Raw genomic sequence first — 13024 nt, 5'->3', positions numbered from 1 at the left:
ATTCTGATAAATGGTTTTCTGACACTATCGTTTATGTGCATTCCAGAACTTTAGATTGGTCCTTCTCAATAGAACCAACCCCAATGAGGTTTGCAAAGTTTGTTTTCTTTTTTTTTTTTTTAAAGATTTTATTTTTTCCTTTTTCTCCCCAAAGCCCCTCCGGTACATAGTTGTATATTCTTCATTGTGGGTCCTTCTAGTTGTGGTATGTGGGACGCTGCCTCAGCGTGGTTTGATGAGCTGTGCCATGTCCGTGCCCAGGATTCGAACCAACGAAACACTGGGCCGCCTGCAGCGGAGCGCGCGAACTTAACCACTCGACCACGGGGCCAGCCCCTGCAAAGTTTGTTTTCAATCCTCCTTGATATTCCGGAGCTTCCACCTTCCCTTTTGTTTTTCTCATTTGCTTCCAGAAGCCCAGTGCTCTGTATTTCCATGCTTCCACTGAGGGGCAAGGACCAGCAAATCACATTCCTGGACCTGCCCTGCATGGCCCACAATCTGCACCTTTCTTTTCACCAAAGTGGATATTTTGGGGCTCTATTCTCTGAGAGCTTTGCTAGCTACTAGCCAAGTTTTAAGTTAGTTGCTAGCTGTAAGCTATTAACTTTACTGCCAACATGGTAAAAGGTGAGCGTGGTAAAGGATGATCATGGCTAATGTCTCCAGAAATCTCAGTCATTCACCAGCATTAACTAGCACTTTAAAGAGCAAGGAAGGCATCTAACTGAAGAAGTCCTCTGAGGATGGCAAGACTGTCAAAATTTAAACGAAAAATGAAAATTATTGTGACACTAGCATCTGACTATCTTCTCCCAAAGGAAACCACTGAGATCAGCCATTGATTCAAGTTGCTTTTCCTCTCCTCCCTTTTATTAAATAGGAAAATAGATATATTGCGCAATCATAAAGAGAAAAATCTGATTGGCTCATGCTGAATGAGTGTTCCACATCCTTCTAGCTCTAACAATGATAGAGTAGCGCCGGATAAGGGGCCAAAAGAGAGACTGGAGCAACAAAGAGGTGAAGAAGTGCACAGAAATAAGAGCTAGAACATAGGGGTTCAAACCCTGCCCTTCCCTCACCCCAGGTTTAAGATAAGGGTGAGTTGCTTCACTTCTTGCAGCCTCAACTTCTTTTTCTGGAACATGGTAGGAGGAAGGGAATTAATATTTCTTAATCTTAGGGTGCTCAGGGGGCTTCAGTCCTCACTGAATGAGGTCATGAATGGTATCGTCACATGGTTAGTTGCTCAAGAAATGTTAGCTGTTATGTTATTGCCCTTTTTGACCTCCAACATCTACTCAACTTTCCTTCCAAATAACTTGTTTAAAAACCTACCTCTTATTTTTCACTTCAAATGATAGAAATAAAAGTACTTGACTAGTAATGGCATGTGTAATAAATATCCATACTTCTTTCACATTGAGAGCCAATATGTGAATCACATTTAAGCTGGCTCCTCAAAACAATTTCCAGCACATTCTACCTGCAGTCAGATGAAGTGGCAATTTTCTTAAAATATGGAGCCGTTTGGTGCCGGGCAGAACATGTATTCAGGCTCATAAACATAAACATTTTTTATGTAGCATTTAAACATGAACTATGCAACTCCAAAATGCTACAAAAATATAAACAAAATCATCTTAGGAATAAAGAAATGTAGCTAAAGAAAAACAGAGGAAGTGGAAAAGGAGCCAAGTTTTCTACAATGCAAGAAAGTTGATCATAGGTAAAAATTTGTTTCTGTGAATTCTTTTAGAGGAAGATAGTAGCACATTCTAGAAATTATTTAACAATACATGTCAAGCAACTTTGGTAATTACTTCTTATTCTGACCTTTTTCGAGCAGTCCCAGGCCAGGGTCAGCATCAAGTCTTTCTTCAGTGATGAGAACTGTGTAGCGATGCTGAGTGAGAATGTGCTGGAGGAGTCGAAGCTCCTTTTTGCTGTAGAAAGGAGGCCTGTAGAGTAGGGCCCTTCTGCCATGGCTGACAAAGTGTGTCTCAATTGATTCTTCAATCTAAAGAAAGAAAGAAGGAATAAAAATTCAAGAGGAACAAAGCACATTTCCTTGAAGGACATGATTCATGCAAATCAAGGGCCATTTAGAAAGTTAGCCTTTCCTTCCAGAAATGAAAGAGATTCTCTAAAAGGCTGACAAGAACAAAGTGACCTCATATGCAAGAACCGAAGGTGAACTGAATTTTTCTCACTATTACAGAAAGATGAAAATTTTAGGCCATTAAATAGAGCTCCTAGAGGAATACTGCTCCATGGAAATGAAGAGCTCCACTCTAGCTGAAAGCATAAATTAACAGCCCTGCCTTTCATCTGCCTTGTGCTTTTATAAAGTAGCTCCAGCTGCATTATCTTTTAACAGTTCTTTTAGGTAAACACGGTAGAGGAAACAGACTCAGAGAAGATGGATTTTGTGCTGGAAGGACACGTTCAGGAAGAGGTAGAGTTCAGAAGGAATCTCAGAGCTCTTTGGAGATATACATTGCTGATGCTTCTCTCAACTAGGACACAGCAAAAGTCAAATGCATCTCAGTGAGGCAGGATGGATCTTCGTTGAGAAGAGAACAACAAAAGCATCATAATTTTAGGTTCTTCGTTCAATAGTTTATTGCTCCTCCAAATAAATATTCCTCTCTCTCACAATGAAGTTTGAAATTCCATTAACAAAAGGGAATCCTTGAATTGACAAGTTGAAAGAAGGCTGATGTTTAAATTCATTATAAGGTATAACGGCAGATACTGGGTATATTCCTGAAAATTTGAGATCAAATCTTGATAAGGACTTTTGTTTTTTTGAGGAAGATTAGCCCTAAGTTAATATCCACCACAAATCTTCCTCTTTTTTTTTCACTGAGGAAGATTGGACCTGAGCTAACATCCATGTCCCTCTTCCTCTATTTTATATGTAGGATGCCTGTCACAGTGTGGCTTGCTAAGTGGTGTGTAGGTCCACGCCCAGGATCTGAACTGGCAAACACCAGGCCACCAAAGCAGAACATGAGAACCTAACTGCTACACCACCAGGCTGGCCTTAAGTAAAGACATTTTTTATCACTAGAAGGGGAGACAAGATTGGATCGGGGTTAGGGGAAAAAATGGGAGAGACCAAAGAAGAGGAGACAAATGAGTTGGAGGAGGAAGATGAGGTGAAAGAGGTAAAAAACAAAATTCAGAATCCAAATTGCTTTCATTGGCAGCTCTGAATCAAACAGTCCATTTAACAGATCTAAAACACAATATGTACCCATGTCTTTTCACTACTTAAATTTCTTAATTATTTCCCACTTCTGATAGAATCAATTCCACATCTTTGTCAAGGAATACAAGACCATTCAAACTTAGACCCTATCTGGATAAGACCAGAGTCATATCACACTCTTAATTATTTCCATTCCCGTTCCCACTCTGCTCCTTCATATAAATATACCATTGTGCCTTCCACCTATAATTCCTTCCTCTTTCTCCATTTGTCCATCTAGCAAACCCCAAATCAAACGTACATCCTTTGGAAAGTTTTAATTGAAATACATCCTTCCATTAGCACTTACCAGAGGAACTGTGCACTCCTCCCTGATATCAGCTCCTTAACAGGCAGCCTGCATTGTCTGTGTGTCTCCAGCACACACAGTAAACGCTTAATAAATGAAGGTATCTAGTAAATTAATGAGCTGTAGTGCTCTATCAAGACCTTTGAAGGTATGAATGGAAAGAAAGAAGTAATGGATTTGGATTGTAAACCTTGTGAGGGCAGGAACTATATCCTATTTTTCAATGCATATAAATTATCTCTATCTGAAAATGAATAGACAAAGCATAGTGTAGTGCAGGAGGGCACAAACTCTGGAGCCACACTGTTGGGTCTGAATCCCCTGGCTCCACCAGCACTATACGTGTGACCTTGAACAATACTCCTTTCTAAGGGTACTGCGTGGATTAAAGAGTTAATTTCTGTAAGGTGCTTAGAACCGTGCCTGACATTATAGGTAGCACTATATATGTGTTTTTAAAATAATAATATATCATGAAGAGCAAAAAGTCAGCAAAAGCGTTTCTGAGTTTGAGCTCTGCCTGGCATTAGCTAACATAGATGCTTAATATGCGTGTGAGGAATGTAATGGAAAGGAACAGAACACTAGTTAATCACACCTTCTATGCATGGTACGTTGGGAAAACATGATTAGATATTTCTCTAGTTAAGAAGATATTGCTTTTTATTGATAGTGAAACTATTTAAACTCAAGAATTTAACTGCAAACTGGGACATGATTCCCCAGCAAATGTTGGAATTGTTGGTAATGATAAACTTATAAGAAGGAGTATTTGAACCCAAATACAGGTCGAGCTTGTGGACAAGGCATTAGAGAGAACCAGTAGCCCAGAGGAGGCCAAAATAAACAAACATGCGTCTAGGTGAAAGGGGAAGACAGATGCTTCCAAATATATCAGTGTCACTCAAGCAAAACACACAGTGTCCAAAATTCCCGTCTCACATTATTTTCTTTCGTAATCACAGGATGCTCCTCTCTATTACAGCTGGCTCAAGTAAAGCAGTGATTTCACATGAGGAGAGTATATTTTCAAACTTTAAGTTATTATTATTTTGAAAGATACCACCCCTCCTTGCCCCTCAACTAGGATCAGTTTAAACAAGAGCAATGCAGCTCTTACCAGTATATCTTACATGGAGCATATTCCAAAGAAAGTGTAGCTACTGGCCATATTTTGTAATAACCTTGACAACAGAGACTGAAATTTTAACTCACATCTCAGACTACAGCGAATAAATAGGAAATGAGCTTGTCCGTCAAATTATGTTGTATTATCCTGTAATACAAACTGCTCCTGTCCTTGTAATATTTATATCACACTGTATCAGCAGAATGGCCCAATACCAAGGGGCGAGAATGGTTTTAGCTGGTCCTACAACAGGTGCACACCCTGCGTATGTGAAATAAAAACTACCCGAACAATTATGTCAACCGCACCAGCAATTGCGGGACTATCAAGTGCCAACAGCAGCCCTTTGGGAAATGAGAGCTCCTGATTACTCCTACAATTTCAAAGCTATATTTTTAGTGGGAGAATACATTTAACCTGGCCACCACTACAACAACTAAACTTGAGAGTTGCAGGCCTGCTGAAGAGAAGTTAGAAAAGAGTGAGTGCTAACTGGATGCATACACTCTGAACCCTGAGTCACTTCCCTCTCTCCCTTCTTCTTGAGAGATCTACAGAATATTTCCTCAGAAATCACTTTGCTAGACTACATGAAAGTTGTTTTATAACTGAACATGTATTATTTTTATTGGAAGGACTTCAAAATCTGAAACCTTCATACCACCTTAGATAAAGCAAAGGATAGAGTGCTGTGATAAACTCCTTGGAGTATTAGATACAGGAATGAAGAGGAGGATTGGGAATAAAAAATGTGGACTTGAATTCTGGCTCCACCACTTGTTTGCTTCACCCACTGGGGTAAATTATTTAATCTCTCCTCATCAGAGTTTTCTCATATGTCTAGTAACAAATCCTACCTCAAGAGGTTGTATTGGGAATTAAACAAATTTTCTATACAAAAGTGTCCAACACAGTGTCCCACCAATAAATGATGTTAAATATAAACAAATAAAATTGAATAATAACATTATATTATAATTCTGTTTTTATATTAGGAATTCTATAAGATTTTCAATTAATATATTTTGGTCTCTGTCATAAAAAGCTCTTCTACAATAAACTATATGCTTTCATATACCCTGATATATGTTTTTTTTTCTGTGGGACTCATCACCTTTAAATGCAAAAATATTATTTATTTATTTATTTATTTATTTATTGTGTTTATTGTCTGTCTCCCCACACCATAAAGGACAGTAAATGAAAGCATAAATTTTTACCTGTTTTGTTCACTTTTGTTTCTCCAACCTAGGAACAGTACTTGGCCCATAGTGGACACATAATAATACTTTGAATGAATGAAAGCAAATATCTTTATCTTCAATATGTAAAAGTCTTTGTTATAAATACGACCATGGAAGATTGAGAATAGAAAGAGGTGAAAATTTGTATTAAGAAATTTATTTCAGTAGAATTTTGAATAGTAGCAAGAATGACAAAAAGAGAGTTAAAGATTTGAGCAAAATAATGAATTTATAGTAAAAAAAGGGTAAATAAAGAGCTATATTATAAAAGAACTATATTTCTCAGTTACTTACACTACTAAAAAGTCTTCACCAAGACTTACCACAAAAGCAAGAAATACAGCTCTTTAAAATATAGTAGGGATGAAAAATAAAACTTGTTTTTTTCCACATGACAGAAAGATTTTTTTCTGGATTTATGAAAGTAGCTGTGTACTTATGACATCTTTTGATGCTCAAATACAAATCATACCGTAGACCTCGGATGAGTGTCATATATAACTAAGAGTCAAATTGCCTTGCTGGTCTAGATTCTTGGTGTTTTAGAAATACTGCAGAGTCTATCATAGTGAATTATGTTTTAATTTTTCCACTGTAAGAATAAAATAGAGATATTTTTTCCATTGATGAATGGTACACCTATTTTAGAGAATTCAGGAAATGAAATGGATGGAGTTTTCTAGGATGCATATCCTACACATTTCTACCTAAAAATTATTTAAAGTTGCAGGACAGTTTAGGGACCACAGCTTCCCTGGATATGCAAGCAGACCCTCGTAAGAATGTTCCCTACCTAAGTGACCCTTTAGTGAACTTGCCTTCGTCTTATAGCTGCCTCAGCTGAATCTCAAGCCCATCACAGAATGATGGCACATTTCTCGGAACCACTCCACAACACTGAGCACCTTCTGGCCGTACTCTCAAACTGTACCTGGGGACTATCCTAACACTCAACATCCAATGAAAGGCAAGTTTGCTCATCTGTGGTTCTACCTAAGTTCTAAACAAATAATAGAGAAACAAAAACAATAAAGTTTCAATATAAAAAATGTATCCCCAATATAGCTTTAATGAAATGGCACCCACTTAAATAGCCATGGCCAAAACCCATTATCACCTCTTCCTCAATCCAATTTTCCCTTTGGCACTCTTCACAACTTACAGTCGTCTATTACTTGTGTAATATCTGCCACTCCTATAAGTCTGTATGTTTCATGAAGGCCTCAATTTATCTGCTTTGGTCATTGTTGTACATACAGCTTACTGCCAGGTTCTAAATAAGAGGTAATAGATGAATGAATAAGCGAATGAATGCATAAATGCAAAGTATGAGTTCATTATTTGTAAACACATGCATGCCCTTTAATTATTTTACTCACTATGAGGTAAAAAAATCCACCACAAAGTCTCAGTGGAGGGGCCGGTCCCATGGCTGAGTGGTTAAGTTCATGTGCTCTGCTTCTGCGGCCCAGGGTTTTGCTGGTTTGGATCCTGGGAGCGGACCTAGGACTGCTCATTAAGGCATGCTGAGGCGGCATCCCACATAGCAGAACTAGAAGGACCAATGACTAGAATATACAACTATGTACTGGGGGGATTTGGGGAGAGGAAGAAAAAGAAAAAGAAAAAGAAGATTGGCAACAGATGTCAGCTCAGGGTCAATCTTTAAAAAAAAAAAAAACAGTCTCAGTGGAGGCTTAGACATCTGCATCTCAAGCCATAAATTATCCATGATCTCTTCATTGCTAATGACTCTGCCTCACTTCACTGCAACCACCCACTCCAATGGCCACATCTTGGACTTTGTGGTCCCCAAAACAGTCCCCACCTCTGAAATTATAAAATGAGCTATGTATTCCATTCTCTGATCACATTCATATATTTCCAGCTCTTCTCATTTTTTCCCAACACATCAGTTCTTCAACCACCAATCTTTCCCTCTAATGCCAACTTTCTACTCACTTCCTTTTCACCTTCTTTCTCTGCAGCTCAGATTCCGTAGTCCAACACCCCAATCACCCTGTACACAATATATTAAATTCCCTTGCTCCCTGTACTTGCATCACATTCACATGGCAAAGCCTCAAGGATGGAAGAGCTAGGGAAACAGCAGTAAAGAAGACAGCCAAGTCTGCCCTCACAGAACTAACAGCCCATCAAGGAAAGCAGACATGAGCAACTAGTTATAACAAATTGTGATGTGCCAGGTAAATGGGGAGGAATAGGATGCTGTGGAAACTCTGAGCTGAGGGACCTGAGGAAGATCTCAGCAGCTTGCCTGTTCTGCACCTAGGCTGGGGGTGCTGAGAGCTGCTGAAGGAAAGTACCCACTTGGACAGATGCTGGTTGGCAAAGCCAATGCAGTCTTCAGGTTCCCCAGACTATCCTGCTATGCTTCCCTGGACAATTCTCTCTCATATCCTCCATGGTGACAAACTTTTCTACTCTCTAGCTACCTCCTTACTTCTACCGATAACTGCCTCCCGTTCACAGAGGAAATCAGCACCAGTAGAAGGAAACACACTGAGTTAGACAGCCTCTTTTTGACAAACCTATAGCCTATTGGCACAATTAACATTTCCTCTTTTCTTCTGATTTCCATAGACGAAATCTGTCCTTCTTGTGTCTATGGCTAATCACTCTGCTTATTTTCCAGATCCACACTCCCCCTCCCCCCAAGCAACAAACCTCCTCCCTATAGCCACTCTCAAATCCCTGAGAAGTTCATCCATCTTTTGCTTCTTCTCCTGGATCCTCAATATCCCCTCCCCTTTCTTTCCCACTGGCTCCTTCTCAACATTCATTCACTCATTCATTTATCTATTTAATATTTGTGAACACTTTGTATGTGATAGGCATAGGGTTCTGAGAGAGACAACAGTAAAGAACCCTGACAAACTTCTAGTCTCACTGAGCTTACTTTTCAGCGGGAAGAGCAATCAACAGTTAATGAAATCATCCAAAGCAATCTCCCACAGAGGTAAGAGCTCTGGTCAGGGTAAAGAGTTAAAAAATGCCGCAGAGCTCCTTGAGATGGTGTGGTGCTGTTGCTTGCATGTGTTATGAATGTTGCGCATGAAAGAAAATGAGAGAAGAAAGATAATTCTTAGAGAGAGAGAAAAGATGAGAAGGGAAATTAAAACGAAGTCCTTGAAAGTCAGCACCATAGGTACTTTTTATCGTGAGTGGTAAATACGGTCAGGTAGGCAACAGGAAATAACTAGCAATGAGGATAAAAGTGGAGGTAACGCAACATTTCTTATTATCCGATTAAGTGCAAGTAGGAAACCAAAACCTAGCAAGTAGCAGAGAATTTCAAAGTTGGCAACTTTATGCTGGTCCTTCTACAGAGGTCCAACTCTGATGAACTTTGATTGCTTTTACTAAAAGCCACGGCAGGGAGGAGACAGATGAGGAAAAATGGAAGTATACAGACAGAGGGAGGGTGTTTTCTTGTTTTATTTTGTTTTCTGTATGTACACTGACAGAATTCCAGAAGGCCAGCCCTTTGCTACCTAGATCATAGGATTTCCTGAGAAGCATATGCCGTCATTCTCATAATGCGGAAAAGAAATTGTTTAAAAATGGAGGCACTCAGTGACCTAGATGATCAAACCATGAGAGAGAGCCCTGAGACCCGTGCTAAGGAGGCATCTAATCACCCGGGGGACACGGGGAGGGAGAGCGCTGTGAGGGTAGGAGCAGTAAGTACTGCACTGTGGAGCCGGGTTTGGTGTAAAAAGAGCAAGAAGCAGCAGCAACAGGACAGTCAAATCACAGTGTGTGTAACTGAGAGACAGGTAAGTACAGAGGATGAAAATGTTCCAGAAGTAGGGAGAAAAGTCCCGAGGAAGGGATTTGCTGTGAAGATATCAAGTCAACAGAAAGGGAGTCTACAAGACTGCCATTATTAGAAGAAGAAAGGCGGGCACAAAAGAGGAAAACAGAAGGGAACAGTAGGACAGACCCTGACCTGGCCATCCTAAGCTGGAAAATATTTAATGATCAATAATATCAACTTGCCTTAGTCCACTGGGAATGTCTGAAATACTGAGTCTTAAGGGATCTATTAGGATTTTTGCTTATCAGAAAAGACTTCCCACCACATCTAGAAAATGGTAAGCATATAATCTTTTTTTTTTGAGGGAGATTAGCCCTGAGCTAACATCCACAGCCAATCCTCCTCTTTTTGCTAAGGAAGATTGGCCCGGAGCTAACATCTGTGCTCACCTTCCTCTATTTTATATGTGGGACACCCCCCATAGCATGGCTTGATAGCAGTGTGTAGATCCGCACCCGGGATCCGAACCAGTGAAACTGGGGCAGGAATTGGATTGCACAAACTTAACCACTACACCACCCGCAGCCCCAGTAAGCATATAATCTGAAGGTAAATGCTGAGGATTCCCAGGTCACCTCTATGTTTAATGCCCATTCCACACACTCACAACCTGGAATCACACTGCACCTTTCCAAAAGGGGTGCACAGTACAGAGCTTGTGCAACTGGGAGAGAGAGAAGAGGAGAAACTGAAGGAGAGCAAGTTACCAGACAGGAAAAAAAAAAAAAGGCAGACTGAACAGCTCAGATCTTCAAACTTCAGCAAATGCACAGTCCTGCTGGGCACAGCATTGGCTGTGCGCCTCTCATTCTTCCCAGGATCACCCTCACACATAGCAGGGATCTTGGAGACAGGGAGAAATTAAAAACAGCACAGGAACAGCGATTTCTCCTCGAGTCCTTATCTAGTCTCCGGCTGTGACCTCTCACCTTCCCATGCCATGCAGTAGTTGGCTGCCTATCTCTACCCACCCCCATTAAATGCTTATCCGTTTCAATCAACGTGGGGAAACTTCTATTTCCTTCTCTGCTTCTCAATTTTTCTTCTTCTCTTTTCTAGCTGTTTTGAAAATCATATTAAGCATCTTTTTCAGCCTCCTCTGGAGGCTTCTCCTTCGATGAATCCAAGACTCCTTTCTTTGAGGTGCCACCCACGATGCACAGCTGTGGGTCATCAGTGTACTATTTGCTGTAACTTTACAGACACAACAAAGACCCAGCTGAGATTACAAAAACACAGAAATAGCTGGGAGATGGTGGTCATGATAGCTTCCTTCAAGATAGCTTTAAAGAAGAAGCTAATTTAAACGCGATCAGAAGAGAATGTAGATTGCTTTTTCTTTTGGCACACTTGATTTTGCTTCTTAGTTTGGAGCAAATAAAAATCACACCCGTGTCCCTCTTTTGTCTCTTCTCCTTCCCTCTGCTTTCTGCTTTCTCTACACTATTCCCCCTTCCAGGCTGTCTCTCAGACACTCAACATGGAGCTTCAGAGGGGGAAGAAGTTATTTATTTTCTTTCCATCCTCGAGCCCTGATCGCATCTGCTGGTTGCAGAGTAGATGCTCTCCAGCCCCCTGAATCTTATCTCAGTGTTAGCAGTAGTTAAAGGACATCCGTGATGAAGAAAATATAAAATTGACAATCCACAATTATGAAAAACCAAGCAGAGGACAAGGAGAGACCTTGTTCTTTTGAAAAATGTTTAAATAATAGCAAGTCTCTGTCCCCTGATGCCAAAACAAGGAGTTAATTCAGCAACTGAGTCTTAAAATAGTAAGTCCCTACAAAGGAAACGTAACAGAAAGGAAAGAACACTGGGGTCATTACAACGATATCAATACCTAAACATCAAACAATTTGCCAAACATCTTCAGAGATGCCAGACTCTGAATCGAAGGTCAAGGCTCTGCCAGCAACAGCTCAGGGCCTTCGGAATCCTGGGTCTCCCCTCTACTCCTGGCCCCGCCCTATTCATTCCCAACCCCCAATTCACTATCTGCTGATATCACTTTCCTCATCTGCAAACAGGCACCAACCGTCCATCTTACTCTTCATGCCATTTCACGCTATAGTAAGGATCAAAGGAGATCCAAACAGTGCACATAAAAGCATTCAAAAATAAACAGCCTCTCATAAATGTAAGGTGCCTTTAAATACCTCTTAAAGAAGTCAAGAGAACCTCTTGACAAATTAAAATACTTTAAATTGTTAAAAGATAAATTGAGGCATATTTAAAACTTTAAGGGTTTATTTGGGCAAAAATCCACTCCAATTCGGCAGCGCCAAACCGGAAGTGGTTAGGAGAACACTGAGGGCAGGAGCCAGAGGGAAGACTAACGTATAAGAAAGGCAGAAGCGAAACAGGGAAACTATTTGATTGGCCCCAGCTACAGCCTACTTGGCTGATTGTGATTGGTTGTCCTTTGCGTTTTCATTTTGTAACCTTGAGGCATTGACACGCTTAGCTTTTGATTTGCTAATATAGGCCGCCTCAGCATTAGTCACCTCAGTCTAACGGCCTCTTTGTTTAATTAATTTAACAAAATTAAAACCTTAAAAATTTCAATCGTAATTTCATAGGGGTTCTGTCAAATTGCAAGTGGAATATGAAACGGTAGTGTTTATCAATTAGGGACATTAAAGCATTTAAAAATAATCAATGGATCACCATTTCTGCTATTCTTCTCTGACAAACATCCAGTGTTAGAGCAAATACATCATTATAAGAAAAAATATGGCCATTGATACCAAATATACAATGAACAGACTTTTCAGATTTGGGTGCTAGATAAAAATTAGGCAGTATGTTAACTGCACAATGAAATATGATTTAATTTTATACTTTGTTATAATGTTCTATAAATAAATTCGCAATCAGGATGTAAAAAGCCCTTTGTCACATTGCATTTGCTCTTTTTGGCTTAGAAAACAGGGTCACCATTGTCCAGTTTCAGGACCTTCCATAGTATTCACCTATTAAGTTCCTGAACTCCCCTTTTCATTCTCCATTTCAACCCTCATTCTCTTCTCTCCACTCTCCCTACTACAGGCTTGCTGCTCATCCTCCCACCCCATCCTGCCCGGTTTACGACCTCCGCTCTCCTCCTAGCCCTGCAGTCCTCTCTACATTTCACCACTGCACACACACAGACCCCAGGTCTCTGCAGCAGCCATCACCAAAAAACTTGTGGTGGCCAACCTAGAATCTCTTTTAGCATCACAGCGAACGTGCCCTACTCT

General features: G+C 40.3%; 1 protein-coding gene across 5 annotated transcripts in view; it reads right to left on the bottom strand.

The window, feature by feature from the left end:
• The window catches only part of CPED1 (cadherin like and PC-esterase domain containing 1), a 271872-nt gene that overhangs the window by 243522 nt on the left and 15326 nt on the right, over nucleotides 1-13024 (bottom strand). For all 5 annotated transcript variants that reach the window (XM_046669323.1, XM_046669321.1, XM_046669319.1 and 2 more), the window contains exon 3: nucleotides 1840-2023. In XM_046669323.1, coding sequence (XP_046525279.1) covers nucleotides 1840-2023 — 184 coding nt within the window. The remainder of the gene's footprint in view (nucleotides 1-1839; nucleotides 2024-13024) is intronic.

Source organism: Equus quagga, chromosome 8, assembly GCF_021613505.1.
Source record: "Equus quagga isolate Etosha38 chromosome 8, UCLA_HA_Equagga_1.0, whole genome shotgun sequence".
NCBI lineage: Eukaryota > Metazoa > Chordata > Mammalia > Perissodactyla > Equidae > Equus > Equus quagga.
This window is presented reverse-complemented; position numbering and strand designations above follow the sequence as displayed.